Source organism: Malaya genurostris, chromosome 2 (genome assembly GCF_030247185.1).
Source record: "Malaya genurostris strain Urasoe2022 chromosome 2, Malgen_1.1, whole genome shotgun sequence".
NCBI lineage: Eukaryota > Metazoa > Arthropoda > Insecta > Diptera > Culicidae > Malaya > Malaya genurostris.
In genome coordinates, this window is record NC_080571.1 from 126,003,830 (window position 1) to 126,022,121 (window position 18,292).

Genomic DNA, 18,292 nt, shown 5'->3' on the forward strand with positions numbered 1-18,292 from the left:
AGTTTGACGTTTAGTTTTCCGTTCCCTTATACCCGCTTAAAAGGAGCTCCGGTAAACTGCTAGAATTGTGACATTCTTCTGCCGGCCATGCCTTATTAAGGTCAGTATATATATATATATATATTTATATATATATATATATATATATATATATATATATATATATATATATATATATATATATATATATATATATATATATATATATATATATTTATATATATATAACAGATCGGCTGAAAAGTTCGTATCGTTTCTATGAGAGGGCGCCACTAGAATTCATTAAATTCATACCATTTTCAGTTAGTACCAACCTTCAAAAGATACGTGTATAAATTTGACAGCTGTCTGATTATTAGTTTGTGAGATATTGCATTTTGAGTGAAGCTACTTTTGTTATTGTGAAAAAAAATGGAAAAAAAGGAATTTCGTGTGTTGATGAAACACTACTTTTTGATGAAAAAAAGTGCCGCCGATACCAAAAAATGGCTTGATGAGTGTTATCCAGACTCTGCACCGGGCGAAGCAACAATTCGTAAGTGGTTTGCAGAATTTCGTACTGGTCATATGAGCACCGAAGACGATGAACACAGTGGACGTCCAAAAGAGGCTGTTACCGATGAAAACGTGAAAAAAATCCACAAAATGATTTTCAATGACCGTAAAGTGAAGTTGATCGAGATAGCTGACACCCTAAAGATATCAAAGGAACGTGTTGGACATATTATTCACGAATATTTGGATATGAGAAAGTTTTGTGCAAAATGGGTGCCGCGTGAGCTCACAATCGATCAAAAACAACAACAAATTGATGATTCTGAGCAGTGTTTGGAGCTGTTATATCGAAATAAAAACGATTTTTTTCGTCGATATATAACAATGGATGAAACATGGCTCCATCACTTCACTCCGGAGTCCAATCGACAGTCAGTGAAGAGGTAATCGCTGAAACTGAGGTCTATTTCGAGGCAAAGGACAAATCGTACTACAAAAATGGTATCGAAAAGTTGGAAGACAAAAATGGTATCGAAAAGTTGGAAGATCGCTATAATCGCTGTATCGCCTCTGATGGCAATTATGTTGAATAATAAAAACGAATTTTGGCAAAAAAAATGTGTGTTTCTATTAAACGATACGAACTTTTCAGCGGAACTGTTATATATATATATATATATATATATATATATATATATATATATATATATATATATATATATATATATATATATATATATATATATATATATATATATATATATATATATATATATATATATATACGTTTCCTGATGAAAACAAAACAATATGAAGAGTGATGCAACCGTAGCATCAGGTGACTATCACCGGCTTGGAACGGTTACGGAACAACATTATTTGTAAGCAGTTCTTATGGAGGTACACAACGTCAAGTTCATGGAACATTTTGACGTCCGGTACGTGAGTAATATCCGACTAAAAAAAATTATTTAATGAATCTTGACGTCGACCGACGTTGATTAATCATCTGAATCATGTTTAATGCTGGCGTTTCCTGATGAAAACAAACCAATCTCATTTATGTTTGTGGTTGTATAGTAATTTTCACTGGTGAATAACAAAGATTGCGATGCAAAAAGATAGCGACAAAATGCCGCACAGATAGCGAAACTGTCATTGATTTAACCCTTTCGAAACCACAAACCAGAAAAATATATGTTTAAATTGACCGTTAAATGACAATCGTTTTTATTACCAGAATAATTATACAATGATACTTTGTATTCATCGACGATTTTGTCTTCAAAACCACGTGCTTCACTCGAAACATTATCAATATTAACTATAAAAATAAACTACTATGAAAAAATTGTAAATCGTCTACTCTAAAAATTCTATCGTCTTTATCAGATACATACCCAATGATGATTTTATTGGACAAACAAATAATTCTTGTTGCTAGAGAATATTACCTTTCAAATCTGCAATTGCCTTTAATCCACCAGACGATTTATTTCTCTATTCGCGCTAATTCTTGATATAAAAATTCTGTAAACTTCAGTACAACAGGTAGCGAAGAGTTAAAACAACTGCCCAACTCCTGGGCAGAGATGCCAGGTCAGTTTTTCACGTTTGCACTCCAATGCAAGTGTCAAATTATATAAATATTACGAGAGAAACCAAACATGTTTTTAATTACTCGATTATTCAATAATCGAGTATAATTTTCAAACGATTCGAATCAATTTTAATCGATTATGTGTGTTATTAATCGATTAATCATTAATATTATTAATTAATATTATTGAATTTTTCAAACTATTCGATTAGAGCAAATTCAGCAGCTGCAAGATTCATATGGGGTGTCTATAATGTAAATGAAACTGAAACAAACGTATCCCCAGCAATCCGTTTTAGTTTTATTTATTCGACCAGTTCTACTGTCAAATTTAAAACTGGTATATATTGCCGTTCTATTTGTTATATATTTGAATCACAGATAAAACGCTGCTGGGGCTGCCAGTTTATTTTGTTATAATTTCTAGATTTAAATTTTAAAACTGACATAATTTATGCATCTAGAACTAGAACACTCCTGAATATGCCCTTAGTTTAATAATCGAATATTAGTCTCAAATTAATAGATTAAAATCTACTCGATTATCTGAGTTATTAATCGATTAATCGATCAATATGAAGAAAGTAGATAGCCAACTGAATCGATGTCCGATGACTAATTTTGTATAAAGAGTAAATCGTGTACCAAGATCATCGTTCCATCGATCTGTCCCGCTTCAATGTAATGTTTGCATCAAATGGATTCGAACATTGCAGAAAGAATAAATATATGTATGATATCGGTTGGGTGACGGCAGACCCGGTCAGCTTGGAGCGATCTCAATCTTCAGTTCAGCAACGCCATCGCACGGCGTCTCATTCAACATGTCATGTCAATTGTATGGGTGCGCAGCCCTGCTATTTTGGCGCGTACGAATTTGACATTTCTTTCCCCTACTTCTATGTATGAGATTCGATGCGGACTCACCTGAGGGCGACATGCTCGCAAAAAAGGATGTTGCCAATTATATGTTCGGGAAATGTGAGAGCTGGATATCTTGTTAATATGATGTCTTTGGTGACGGCCAGGATGTAGACCATGTTCGATGTACGTTCTACCATGCTTGACTGCGTTTTAGAGTTTGTAAAACAAGTTTCAGAGTGGCGAAATGGTAGTGCGTATGCACGGGGAATGCATTAGAACGCAGGTCCTGTCTCTGAGCGTATCTTTTTCCAATAAACCATCTTTTCTGTTAGTTTTTCATTCATTTGGCTTCACCAATATGTTTCCGCTCAGTCATTGCAAAACTGTAGATCTTTTTTGTTAGGCACTTCATTTTCACGCGTACAAACATTTGAGTTGTAAATAATGGTATCTTGTTGGAGCATATAAACAATGACCCCATTGTCAGGGGCACTTTCTTTGAAATGCTACCAACTTCACTGATCACTTCACTGTGCGTGAAACTGGCGATAGAAAGAATCAAGTGAAATAATGTGTGAGTGAAGTGAAAGTGGTAATAAGGGCCAATTAGTACTACATTAGACACTCGATGAAGGGGGTTTCTGCCATTTTTACAAATTACCTGATAAATTCTATACTAACTTTCTGAGTCCCATAAAAATATGAATTTCTTGGCCAGATACCAAAGATGATAATAAATCACGATTCAGACAAGTAAAATATTTTCGATAAGGGGAAATAATTATACAAAACACTCGTAATTTCACATTTATTATTGTGGTATTTGCAATCCAAACATATATGTCACGCTCTATGGAAGAGCGTCTACACTTACTAATGTATAGATTTTAATTTATAGTAGTTATATATCAATAGTTCAAGAAATCACTTATTGTAAAGAAACAAATGTCGGCATAGTTCTGGCTTGAATTTTAAAGTGTAATTCAATAGTAAACAAGCTAAAATAAATTTCTAATATTTCCTTTTGCGATTGCGGTTTTGGTACAACAAAAACATTTTTTTCTTCTGATGATAGAGACAGTATAAATATAGATCGAAGAAACCCTTACCAGTAACCAGTGTGAATTCGGTTTGAACTCGATAAAAGTAACTATATCGCTACTTCAACTTGAATTTAGAGACAGAGCAAAAATTGTCTGGACTTAAACGTAGAGTTGGTGTCGCCGCTTGGTACAAAATTCTATATACAATAACGTTAATGGCGAGCACAAACACCAGCAAATTTCCGCTTTGTCCCTTTACTTATACGAATGAAGATAATTTTTCCGATAATAGAAAAATTCCTGATGTGCCTGCCTAATTCACTTGTTAGTTGACTAAATCAAGGCGAAGGCGAATCATACTCCTCATCAGTGGTTCCATATTTGTCGTCCTGTGAACCTTTAGTTCGATCACTTCGTTTCACGAAATCCATTGCTGACTCAGCTAGTGCTTTTTGAATCATTTCTCTTTCACTCAATTGGGCAAAACCTGCAACATGATATATATAGCCAAACATTTGACATCAGGCGTCAGATACTACTCACTACCATCATCAGTGTAAGAAGATTCCAGTAACGATTGGTAAAACTCTGAAACCGGTTCACTTCGGGGTCTATTTTCGTTGTTTGTCGTACCGGACGTGCTTGCACCAATATCTGTTTCAATTTCGTTTGTTCGATTGGTGATTAGCTTCACTCTTTTAGACAATATTTCAGTGCTGGGGTTATCCACTCTGAAATATAATATTGAAACATAACTAACATAAATCTTTTTTTGGCATTCAAAACGGATACTCACGGAGAATTTAGATTCCTTTTCTTCCGTCTATTACTCGTGTTGAAATAGTACGGAACAGAACAAGAGGTCTCGGGGAGGGTACATTCCAGTTCAAACGAACTGTTTTTTGAACTAGATGAACAGCTTCCTTGGCTGAGAGAAAGGTTTGAAGGTGAAGGAGACGTGGATTTGCGTAAGTCTCGCAAAAGTGACTCCGAGTACGATGTTGAAGTTTCTAAGTTTTGCTTGGGTGATTTCTCGGGACTAACTGATGTGCTACAACAGCCTGTCCCAGCGACTTCACTCGATGTTATAGTGCTGGTGCTTTTACCGGTTTTTCCTGGATTATTGCGCATATTGTCACGGCACCATTGTAGATAAGATTCTCTTGCTATCTGTTCTTCAATTGCTTCATTTGTGGCTTCCCAATCTGTGGTTTTTAATTTATCTTCAAACATGGTTTGCTCGATTTCTAGTTCTTCGCTCATTCGTACCGCATCTGCCACTTGCTTAATGTCCAGTTCGTCAGGTCTATATCCAGCTAAACCCAAACCAACACCAACTGAGGCTTTGTATGGATCCATAATGGCGTTGTAATGTGAGCAACGTTGATATGATAACCGCAAAGGTTCATTTCCGTTATTAATTTGATCGGAATTGAAGATATTAATTGGTTCTATACAAAAACAGAATAAGAAAATTTACATGGAATCAACTAAGGTGACTGTTATTCATATACCTAATTGATAGCAATACAACTCTACTGAGCGGTTGTACATTTCCGACATTGCTTGAATTTCTATATGGTTACCATGAACATGATTTGCTCTTTTCCGGGAAATGTAACTGTCAATATCCTCTGTTACAAATTGTGCAAAATATTCACGATTTTGGTACTGTAAGTAGATATACACATATATAAAACTGTATACATTAAAGAACATATATTCATAGAGATTAATTTTCTACACTCACAATATAATCCATCGTCTGTTGCCTGATGACCTCGTGCATATCTTGATCACCATAGATTTGGAGTGATATGGCTCGGAACAGACAGGCACCATCTTCTACCATATCCTTGATGATAAAACCTCGTTCTGACATGACTTTTCCAAAGGCTTCGTCTCGTTTTTTCCATTCATCCGGACTAAGTTGTGCGTCTTTTTGTCCGACATGTTCATCGCCACTGTTGTAACCGGAAAGAGCTTCTTCGATTGCCGCCGTAAGATTGATCGAATTTTTACTGCTACTGGTAGTAGTTACATTTACATTGGTTCCCGAGGAAACGGTGCTTTTGGGTGATCGCCCTCCAGCGCTTGCTAATGGGCTGGGGCATGTAGATGTCGATTGTTTTTTGGTGCTCACAGAAGGCAAAACGGCTTGATAGTTGGGTGACGCATTTTTGTCGCGCTCACGGTTGTCTCTTTTGTGATGATGTTCGCGTTTTACACGGCCAAGGCTGTGAAATAAACATGATGTATTCAAATAATGCTTAACATTTTGATAATTTACTAACATTTAATATTGGATTAATTAGGATTTGATGTTTGATTATGGAGTTTACTTTGCTTGGTTCTCTAGTTTAACTTCTGGCATTCCTCCAAAATCACGGCTTCGCGAAACGCGCATTAAAGTTTATGTGCTGGCGAGATTGAAACCATCGTCTTAGCTTAAAACAGCACCAACAAAAAAAGTTTATGCGACTCAAATGCATCGCTTAGTAAGTAAAGGAAATTAAAAAAAACTACCTATATCTACGAAAACATTTCGGCTTTGAAACTTTGCAAATATGTTCTCAGATAATACATGTATCCAAGGATGGCTTTTATCGTATCAAAGAACGCTCTCTGGCAACTCTTCACACGATTGAATCAGTGCCATCAAAGAGAGATCGATATCATCGCAACAACAAAAACCCGGCATGGCTCATTTAACATAGAATAGACACCAGTGCGAGAGCGAATTTCTTTCGATGACATTTCTGAGAATCAAAGGTTAGCACGCTGCTGTGGGGATCCTCTCTGAAGCACAAACGGTCGCTTATTCTCGTTTCGCGATCCGATTTTATACAGGCAGTTGATAATTGGGATAGAATCATTTTACTATTGCCGTTTATTCTAACTATGTGCATATAACCTTTGTATAAGATGTGTCTATGAAAATGTCTGTGAATGCTCCACACAAGGGTTTTGAAATATTGCAACCTAGTATGAGAATCATCAAGTTGAATCATCGATTCGATTTTCTGCGATAATTGTCAATTAGCGATTCTCTCTTGAGAAATTCTACACAGCAACGATCATTATCAGACTGTAAATTTATTAAGGGCCGTGAAATACTCAGAGTATGAAGTGGAGCGAAGAAATGTCGAAAAATTCTCTCGCGGTTCATGCATTAAGAGACTCGAGTTCTTGTAGCATCTTCTACCGGATTGAAAATGTTGTATACAATATAGCAGCTTCTGTCAAATTTTCGGCAATCACCAACACTGCGCATGTATCGATTACAGAAATAAATAATGGACTTTTTGAAACCGTTTCAAAAAGAACTCGAACGATTTTACACTCGATAAGGATGTTAGCTCACACCATCCTATCGATATAAAAATATTTAAATTAAAGAAAATTAGAATCTCTATATTGGACAAAAACTCTAGACAGCTTTTGTCCAATATAGTGATTCGGATTTTCTTTGAATACTTCCCAATGTTTACAACAAAAAGTTTAAACACATACTGAAGACTTTCAATTGTGTTGAATTTTGGGAAGTCATTGAAAAATGCTTCAGTATGTTGAAAATCATTGAGGTAGGTTTTCGTGATCAACCATTACTTGAAAATGGTTATGGTTGCGTGTTTTTTTAAGAGAAACAATAAATAAGCCTATTTATGGTTAACTATCCGAAAAATTGTTTTCTGAATTAATCTGTCTTTGACAACACTACCACTAAATTAGTCTTTTTGGAAATACTACCTGAAAATCAGTTTTTCTATACCTCAAAAATCAGTATTTATATACTTAAAAAAGCATTAAAACAGCTTATGTAGTAACAATAATCTAGACGGCTTAGAATAGGCATTAGAAAACTGAAATCTTAATTTAATTTAAGTTAGGAAAAAAGGCTTATGAAATCAAGAAAAACAATATAATACTTCCAATGAAAGTACCACTAACGAAGGAGAACGCCATGAGAATAAGCGATGAAAAACGCGTATGAATTGAGCTCACCACAACCTGTAGTGTTGAAGAACGAGAAATAACACGAAAGTAGATTTTTTTTGCAAATTAGATTATTCTTAAATGCTCGAAGGAATATATAAGAAAAGTTTGCCTAAAAATATTAAGAGTAAATATAAACACGGTTGACCTAAGTGACAGTTTAGTCAAAAAAGGTTGGTAACTGGAGGTAGGAAAAGATAAACTTCTGCAATTGTGGCAACAAGCCAATTCAGCTTAGTTTAGTTGACTGCTCGTGAGTTTGCCGTGATTGATCAGAAACCAGTTGAAATTGCATGTTGAACCAAATGAATGATACTTGGGAGTAGTAGATGCTCAACGGAATCGAGGAATTCTCTGCATTATCACAAGTGTCACAGAAAAGAAGTGGTTTTAGTGGGGCAAGAAAACGATCAGGATTTATCTTGGTAGATTATACGATCTAATTATTCGAAAACCTACACTGAAAATCGAGTGATGGCAAATTGGTTCTAAATTGAGGTGCTAAGATAATGATAAAAAAAGACGACAGATGGCTTATTAGAATTTTTATTTGATTTTTTTTATTTATTTTCAAATGAATCAATTCTTACGATCAACTTTCGCTCTAGTTCAATGATCCTTAGACTGTCTCGCAGTGAAACTTTATGTTCTGTAGCAACTCTTATCCTAACAGTTCCAAGTTTTAAGTTTTTGCCTTTCTCATATAGAAAGGCTATGCAATCACTGTGAAAACCGACTCGGAGAGCCGAATGTCATATACTATTCGACTCAGCTCGACGAACTCTCTCTCTCTCTCTCTCTCTCTCTGTGTAAGTGTGTGTGTGTGTGTGTGTGTGTGTTCGTGTGTAACAAAAATATGCACTCATTTTACTCGGAGCTGGCTGAACCGATTTTCACATACTAAAATTCAAATAAAAGGTCTTATGGTCTTATAGTTTGCTATTGAATTTCATTTGGATCTGACTTCCGGTTGCGGAGTTACAAAGTAAAATGTGATAATTAGAGAAAATGTGTGCATTTCTCTGGAACAGCTCAACCAATTTCCACAAATTAAAATTCAAATGAAAGGTCTTATAGTTTCCTAAAAATTTCTAGAACATTTGATTCAAATCCAACTTCCGGTTCCGGAACTAAAGCGTGATAAGTGGAACTAAAGCGTGATAAGTGGAACTAAAGCGTGATTTCATTAGTATTTTTTCACGAACGATGGTCAAAAACAGGTACAAATCCCATCTGACAAATTCTTCTAGTTTGCAGAGCTTGTTAGTTTGTGGGCATAAAAGAATAATTCGGCACTACTGGTCCCCCCTTTTCCTGTTCCGGAAGCACCGAAGGTGTGCAGAAAAACTTAAAAAATAGAACTCACTTCGATTTCTCTGCGATGCTTTTTGAGCCGATTTTCACATATTTTGATTTGAATTAAAGCTCATATTATCTTTAAAGCTACTGTGAAATTTTATCAGGATTCGACTTCCGGTTCCGCAGTTACAGGGCGATGAGTATCAAAGTTTTTAAATCGCCATATAGAACGACAATACGTACCAAACCGAAAGAAGAAGAAAACACAGAACAAACGATGCGTGCTTTGTTCTATTTCGTACACGCTATGAAGAAAACAAAACGGTTACGGATGTCTGTCTACTGAAATTTTCACATCCGGTAGTGCAGTAATACCGTGCCGATGGTGTAATGATGTCAATAATAATAATAAAAGTAATAATCCTACTACATGTTGTATGCTGCTGATTCATGCTGTTTAGCTTGACTTACATATGCAGAAGTTTGTTAGATTTCGTTAAATTGGTTTAATCCAAATAGAGCATGAGATAGTAAGTCTAGGTATAACTAGGTTCAAAACTGTTCCAATTTTTAGGTAATTTGCTGCCGACAAACAAACCAACTTCGGCTATACCGGACATCTGAATCACGTTTCGGAAGAATTGGAAATAGTGATTAAAAGCTGCACTTTCCTTCAAGATGGTCAAATCGATTTTCCCAAACTTATAGTTTCAAAGGAAAAGTCTTGCGGTTCCATGCGAAATTCCTAAATTTTTTGTGGATACTATTTCCGGTTCCTGAACTACAGGTTAAACAGGATTTGCAGAGTTTGTTTGATTAAGTCCGAACAAACTTTCCTATTTCTATTCAATGAAAAGTTGTTTTTGCGGATTCCACTGTAATATTTTTAATGCTATGAGTAATACGAGATAGGCATCATTACACCACTAGGTGGATTAAAACAGGTTTTTGGTCTTCTATCACAGTAAACGCCCATACATTTCAACTATTTCAATTTAAAAACATCTAAGACGTTTGAACCAAAAAGAATTCAGACTTGGTCATTCAAAAGATTCGAGACCAAATTAAAAAATATAAATCATAAGTCTCCCGGATAGATTCCTAGTTGGTCGGATCGGATTGCAGCGACATAGAACAAAAAAATTTTAAATATTCTTAAATGAACGCTTGTCGATCTGGATAAAGTAACAATCTATTGATTCAGTGATGTTTCAAAGGATTCAGGAAAAACGGTTGAAACGGTTGAATTAAAACAAAATTGGTTCTCCTTGGATAAATTTTTTAATATTATCATTTAATTCTGTTATAAGTATATCACGTCACTATACAAATTCACTATGTATCTCACAACACTATAAATCATGTATAATGAACGTCACATCACATATACGTATTTCGTACAGTTGTACTCGAAATACGTATATGTGATGTGACGTTCATTATACATGATTTATAGTGTTGTGATATACATAGTGCATTTTTATAGTGACGTGATATACTTATAACAGAATTAAATGGTAATATTAAAAAATTTATCCTTGTAAAAACATTCTGTTTAAACAAAAGTTAATCGAATTTCACCCTAATGCTCGTTCATACCAAACATTTAAGAAAACATCAATTTTGAGTTGGTTATCTCAAACTACTGAAATTTTATCCCATACTGACCATATTAACGAAGACAAGGAGTGAAAATTATGTTACGATTATTGATGGAGAAAACATGTGAATCGATAAAAAAAGTATCATCTCACTGATGGGTGGATTTAGCACGTTTAAACAAATAGGTATGGACACTAAAATTTAGTAAAACTTTAAGGTGGCCCCAAGGGCCGAGTGTTATATACCAATCAATTCAGCTCGACGAACTGAGCAAATGTGTGTGTATATATGTGTGTCTGTATGTGTGTGTAAAATTAAGAAGCGTGTTTCTCAGAGATGGATGGACCGAGAGGTTTTGAACGAAGTACGATGCAATGACGCTTGAAATCAATATTAGAAACAATGTTCAATACAATAGGTTCCAAGTGATTGAAAGCTGGAATGCAGTAAACTTCAGTATAGTATTGTAAATTCTACGTTATCCTGAATTCAAAGTAATAACTCATTTGATGATGATGGTCCCACCTCATACCCCTACAAAGGTGTGAGCAGAACGAGTTATCTAAATGATAATTAATATTTTAGCACATAACCAGTAAACAAAAGAAAACGATCTGATTAATCTAGCAGGTATAGATTCTTCATTAAAAGCACGACTGTCCACAGAATAATATTCTAATATTTCGGATTTACTATTCAGGGTTAATCAAGAAAATTTCCAACCCGGGAAGATCCTTGATCACATCAGAAATCGAACCTGGCCCTTCCCACTGGACCAGTTCATCGCTACAAACATCAGGTACGATGGAGTAACGAGACTGCGGATGAGCCAAGCCCGATTCCATCAACAACTGCCGATCTCAATTAGTTTCCCGAATCTATTCCATAAATTACTAATCAAACCTTGCGATCATGTTCAAGAGTCAAACTTAACACACTAAATGCTAAGGCTCTCAAACGTTTGTAGACTGCTCATTTTTATCTATCAAACAAACTAAAAATCCATCATCATACCGAACCCGGTAACTTAATACGTCTCACAATAATATATATAAACAAAAAGAAATTACAATCTTCGTAATACGTAAAAAATAAAAAATTTGAACTAACTAAATATTTGCTTACAAAGCGTACTTTATGTGTGAAATACATAACTTTTTGAACTCCACCAATGTCGTTGCGCGTTTGATCTGTCTTGGCATCGGATTGAAAAAACTTATCCCCTTGTACAATAATGAGGCTTGGTGTTCTAGCATCAGTGCGTTTCCAGTATCGTACCGGTGCAAATCAGTTCCTCTTTCAATTCTATCACACAAATATCGAGGCAACATGCCATTTAAGATTTTGAAAATGAATACCATGGTTAAGTAGTAAATCCTCTGTATCACTGAAAGCCATTGTAATGCGTTCAGTAGAAAATCTGAGGAGATTTTAGATTTTAGATTTTATATCTACTAGATTTTAGAATTAATCGCATGATTTCATTTTGCAGTCGCTGTAATCTCAAGATTTGTGTGTTATTAGCAAGAAACAGAATGGATGGGCAAAAGTCAATGTGTGGTGAAATGACTGTTCTATACAAAAGAATCTTACTATGGATCGTTAAGTCATTTTTCAAACGACATAATACACCATACTTTTTGGCAATCTTCTTGATGACGTTATTCATATGAGATTTGAATGTTAACTTTTCATCAATTATGACTCCAAGATACTTCATTTATCTAACGCGATCAATAGTTTCAATATCAATAGTTAGCTAATCCTAGTGGTGTAAAGATGCCTTTCTGATATCAATCATACTATCATATGTTATATTGTGGTAGTAATTTCGAGACCGGTTTATGATTTTTCAGGAAAGGACCTAAATTTGTGAAAATCAATCAAATATACGCTAAGAAAAGTGAGTGAGATGTAATGACCACTTTTTCCGTTGCATCCGGAAACAGAGAACCAGGATGGCCGGAGTCGGTTTGTTTGAACATCTATTGAAAATAACTTTCAAATGAAGTAGTTTTGAGGCCGATTTAGAATTTTTTTCACGCATGTCGTTTTTCTTAGGTATTTTGTTTCGTTTTTTTTATTTCGTTGAAAAGTCAGAAGTTTTGTGCAGGACCATAAGACCATTCATTTGAATCTAAATTTGTAAAAATCGGTCACGCCAGAATTCCGAAAGAGAGTAATTTTCAGAGAAAAGTGAGTAATTTGAAATAGGAATTTTTACACTAATCACCCTATAATTCCGGAACCGGGCGTCGGATCCAGATGAAATTCAGAAGTTTTGTAAAGGACCATAACACCATTCATTTCACTCTAAGTTTGTAAAATTCAATCACACCATCTCTGAAAAAAGTTATTACATATTTTCATTTTTTTTTTGCACCTTTTACCCCCTAATTCCGAAATCGGAAGTCGGATCCTAACCAAATTCAGGAATTTTGTATGGGATCATAATACCTTTTATTTGAATCTAAGTTTAAAAATCATGGTTATTTCTACAGGGAAAAAAGTTGAATCAATAAGACTGTAGCCGATTTTATAAACTATCAAAATTGATCTCAACAATGTTATAGCACTGAAGTAAGTAATGTTGAAAACCTTTCAATACACTGAAGAATTGTTGTAATGATACGTTACTTTTCTAAATTTATAATTACTGGAATTACAAGTCGGATTCAGATGAAATGTTACAGTCACTTCATAGTAAGCATGGTACTTTTGGAATCAAAAATCGGTTACCGGTATGACCGAATTGAGTTTATTTGGTCATCAACTAACGAGTTCTACAAAAATGTTTCTTAAAATTCGTTTTTTTTTCACAAATTTGAAAATTTTGCTTTAAACTTCCTGTAATTTCAGAACCGGAAGTCGAATCCAAATAAGTTGAAGAAACTCTTGGTGACATTCAGTCCTTTCATTTGAATCTAAGTTTTTGAAAATCGGTGTAGCCGGTCCGATAAAATGGAGTGCATATTTTTGTACCGTTTTCCACATATCACCCTGTAATTCCGGAACCAATTGAAATTAAAAAATATTTTATGAAATCATAGCACCTAAGTGTGTAAGATTTTTCATTTCACCTTTTGTTTGTGCAAATCGGCCTAGCCGTCACCAAAAAAATAACACACACACACACACACATATATATATATATATATATATATATATATATATATATATATATATATATATATATATATATATATATATATATATATATATATATATATATATATATATATATATATATATATATATATATATATATATGTGTGTGTGTGTGTGTGTGTGTGTGTGTGTGTGTGTGTGTGTGTGTATAATTGCGATATGAGTCGAATGAATCATGACACTCGGTCAATAGGGCCTGTTTCAAATGTCATTGTTTACATTGATCGAAATCCTTTCTTTATAAACGGGGTAAATAACAACCAATTCATTTTATGGAATTTTATTCCTCCAGTAAAGCTTGCAAATGAGTGTTTCTATAATATGCATCAATGTTTACTAAACTTTTTTGCCTAATTTGATTTTAATGGCACTACTAAGAACTCATTTTTATTAAATTTATATAAAAAAAATCGTCAACGTACAAAAAGGGTGAAAACATAAATATATTATACTATTGACACGCCATGTTGCATTTTCTTAAAAATGCATTCATAATAATAAACCCCGTGGGTTGTCTGAATGAATAAAATTTATGTCAGTTTGATACTGGTACAAATTCCAGCTACGAAACAGTCATCACATGGCGCACACAGGGATGGAGCAAGTGTGAAGCGCAGAACAAAATTCTCATCATATATGTACAGAAATAAAGAAAAATCAATGCCAACAGGCAGGCAACTAGCGAGCTGTTGTGTGCTTTCAAAGCATTAACGAGGAGAGAGGATGAATAAGATGGCGAATTTTTCCTTTGTATAAGACATCGTTTATCGTCCCGTAAAGGTTTCGGATTTTCCTTTTCGGTACCTTTTTCTTAGTTGGAAAGACTGAACAAATTTTTGGCAATCAGATTGTATCAGCGTTATATAGAAAGTGCTTACTTTTTGTGTGGGCTCCTCCTATGGCGAACACTTTCGGTGTCAAAGCTATGTGGAGTATGAACCCGTTTTTCTCTCGGAAGTTGCTGGAAGTATGCAAATAAAACATACATTTAGTGAATATGCACATTCACTGCTGGATTTCAGATTTCAGGCGTTGCCTTACTTGACTATCTGACGTCGACAGCTGATTCAGAACAACATTCCTGTGTGGGTTACGAACAACTGTTCCATTGTTTACGAGATTTTGTGAAGAACCCTCCTGACTATCTTCTTTCGAATTTTTTTGGTTCACCACTGGTTTGATCGTCATGATAATAACCAGCAGTCCCCACTTCCGCTAACGAATCCACAATATTCAGCACAACAAATGGCGTTTTCACGCACTTTTTTTTACTTTTTCACTTCTTCCAAAGGCATTTACGTGTGACACAACTGCAGTGAAAGACTACTATGTTTGTAATGTTGTGGATAGTATTGTCGAATGCTATGACAAACCGTACTCACAAAAAAGATAATATTTACGTTTCGCGACCACCAAAAATTTTACACACAAAGAAACAATCCAATCTGAAGAAAGAGCAACAACCGACTGACGTTAATATGAAAATTCGAGAAAATCAGAAGAAAAATGACAACTGTATAGTGTCATCAGTTTCGTACACAGTTGCCAACTTTTCCTGTACGGGACCCAGCAAAATACACACACTTATTTTCGTTCCACCACAGATAATAGTATGTTCACATTAGCGCTGATATCACTTGATATACCGAGATGATATACATATCACGTCGAAGTGTTCACACAGACTAACAGACAGGACACTCAAATTAGATTCTTCAATCATTTTAACGGTTAGTTCGAATATTCCTTTATTTGGGACAGTACTCACATGTGTCATGATGGCGCCACGTTACCCTATCGTAAACATCCTGTCTGTCATCAAAGACATCATATTAACAAGATATCCAGCTCTCACATTTCCCGAACAAATAATTGGCAACATCCTTTTTTGCGAGCATGTCGCCCTCAGGTGAGTCCGCATCGAATCTCATACACAGAAGTAGGGGAGAGAAATGTCAAATTCGTACGCGCCAAAATAGCAGGGCTGCGCACCCATACAATTGACATGACATGTTGAATGAGACGCCGTGCGATGGCGTTGCTGAACTGAAGATTGAGATCGCTCCAAGCTGACAGGGTCTGCTGTCATCTAGACTGTGTTTATTTTTTTCATTTACCAACAGAGTTGCCATTTATACAGAATTGCTTGTAATGTATTGATTTGTATACGTCCATGCGAATTTCATGCAGGATACAGATTTAATACATATTGCCAAAACTATATACATATTTGTGCCTACTTCTCATCCTCCAACGCAATACAAAATCGATCCCGTTTTGTTACAATATTTACTTGCTTCTGGTCTGCCGCCACTTAATTTTGGGTGAAAACAACCAACACAATGAAAAATAGTCTAGATGAACAACGTTGAGTCAAATAAATGGTAACCTTTCAACATCGCGAAAAAGTTAAATATATTATCAACGTAATCCAATAATTTATTGTGACGATTCATTTTCAAATATTTTTAAGAAATCAGGCATCCCTGCAAGCAGCTGATCGGTGTTGATAAACGAGGGGAAACCAACTAGTAAAATAACTTTTACATAACACAAGGGGTGTACAGATAGTGAATAGTTCGCGCAATACAATATAGGTGGAACTAGTGCATCACGAAAAATTATTTTTATAAGAATTTACTCATACTGTCATGTCTGTTAGTCTGTGGTGTTCACATATGAATGAAATGAAATAGTTTGACAATCAAGTTGAATGTACTAATTGGATATAAGGTCAATAATATTACTTTTCTCTACCAGAATTAAATCAATAATTGAAATCTTGCATTTAATGGTCTCCGAACGCCAGTATTCGTTGAAGAATTCGAAATTATAATGATTGTTTATTGTCACTCTCGAAGTGACATTCATAAATGAGTGCGTTCAATGCCATGATACGTGTTGCTAGTTGCGATTTTTGACAACTCGACATGATATCGTACATGATATCCCGGAGATCATGCCAAAATAGTGATACGCGTTGACATCAAATTGTATGGGATATCAACCCGAATAAAAAATATTGAAGAAAACAATACGAATTGCTGTTACAGAACCTTCCACACACTTAAATTTTTTAGCTGAGTCTCGGCAAAAAAATGCCGAGATTCGCACAGCCGAGTAATCAGCAATCATCTCGGCAAAAATAAAATTACTGAGCGTCTCGGCATCCTAAAATTTGACAAACGTCAAATATTGCCGAAATCGTCAGCATAAGATTTACTGTTTGCTCAGTGAAATGTTCACTGAATATTCGGCAATCCAATAAAACGAAAAAATGAAAAAAATAAATTACCGAATCATCAGTAATTAAAAATCTAGTCAATTAATTTTGTTTGTATTTTCTCAACATTATAAACACGCCAATCAGGATAAAAAAAATCATTTTATTACAACTTAAAGGAGGCTTACAAATTTGTTGCCAGTAGTGCTTAAAGCCTACCTGAAAACATGTAGCATAAATAAAAAGCGGCGTTTCCAGATGCGGCCACCTTGAGTCGAGCTGGAAATATGAAAATAAAAATATATATTGATTTTTGGCTTACAAAAATGTTCAATATTTAATGATGCATATACGGTATTGTTCAAAAAATAAACTTACTTTGATCTATTGAATTATTCCATGCATTAGGTTATTTTTTCGCATACCCCTCAAAGTTTTGTCTCGAGAACGCTTTGAGCCCCGTGTTGGGTGATTTTCCCTTATAATCGCGAGTGCTCTGATAAAGTCAATATTTTTACTTGCAAGTGGTTCCACGCTTCTTCGAAGATTATCCATTTTTTCACTCGAGAATTTTCTTAGAAAATAATCGCACAATGCGAGGCGAAAATGTAACGCGGCAATAAATGACAGCTGTCGTGCAGAATCTCGGAAACAGCTAGCGCATATTCCGAAATCTCGGCAAACGTCTCTGCTGATGTCGGCATATCTGTTGTTTACTGATAAATTCAGCAAGCAATTATGCCAAATTTCAGCAAAGTGAAGCATTTTACCGAAATATAAGTGAATGCATTTAACGAAGCTCAGAAACATGCGTATTGATTACTGAGCAATCAGCAAATTTACGTGTTGCTGATCAGTTTCGGCATTTTATTATGCCGAGCTCAAGAAATGGTTTTAAGTGTGCACAATTTTGCTTTGACCATTGAAAAATATTTTAATGTATTGTTATACACTATTCAATCAATTGTGAACATGTTTTTTACAATAGAATGTATAGGTTGT

General features: G+C 34.9%; 1 protein-coding gene across 2 annotated transcripts; it reads right to left on the minus strand.

The window, feature by feature from the left end:
- Window positions 1–3,753: 3,753 nt before the first annotated feature.
- On the minus strand, window positions 3,754–15,534 carry LOC131429975 (OTU domain-containing protein 5-B). 2 transcript variants are annotated; one of them, XM_058594543.1, is made up of 8 exons: window positions 15,450–15,509; window positions 15,109–15,377; window positions 14,946–15,028; window positions 5,753–6,239; window positions 5,517–5,673; window positions 4,799–5,453; window positions 4,546–4,733; window positions 3,754–4,489 (listed from the first exon to the last, which is right to left on the minus strand). In XM_058594543.1, exons 2-8 carry the CDS (start codon window positions 15,253–15,255, stop codon window positions 4,341–4,343), a joined length of 1,866 nt encoding a protein of 621 aa, XP_058450526.1. In that variant the 5' UTR covers window positions 15,256–15,377; window positions 15,450–15,509; the 3' UTR covers window positions 3,754–4,340. The 2 variants fall into 2 exon arrangements, with proteins under 2 accessions (XP_058450526.1, XP_058450525.1); XM_058594542.1 differs by having other exon boundaries at window positions 15,109–15,534.
- Window positions 15,535–18,292: the final 2,758 nt, after the last annotated feature.

Excerpts from the sequence above, each read along its gene's own strand:
- LOC131429975 (XM_058594542.1), bottom strand. The coding sequence starts at position 15,255 with ATGACGATCAAACCAGTGGTGAACCAAAAAAATTCGAAAGAAGATAGT. Across the intron at positions 15,029-15,108 it reads TGTCGACGTCAGATAGTCAA|CAACTTCCGAGAGAAAAACG; the intron begins GTAAGGCAACGC and ends GCATACTTCCAG. Across the intron at positions 5,674-5,752 it reads AACAGACGATGGATTATATT|TACCAAAATCGTGAATATTT; the intron begins GTGAGTGTAGAA and ends ATCTACTTACAG.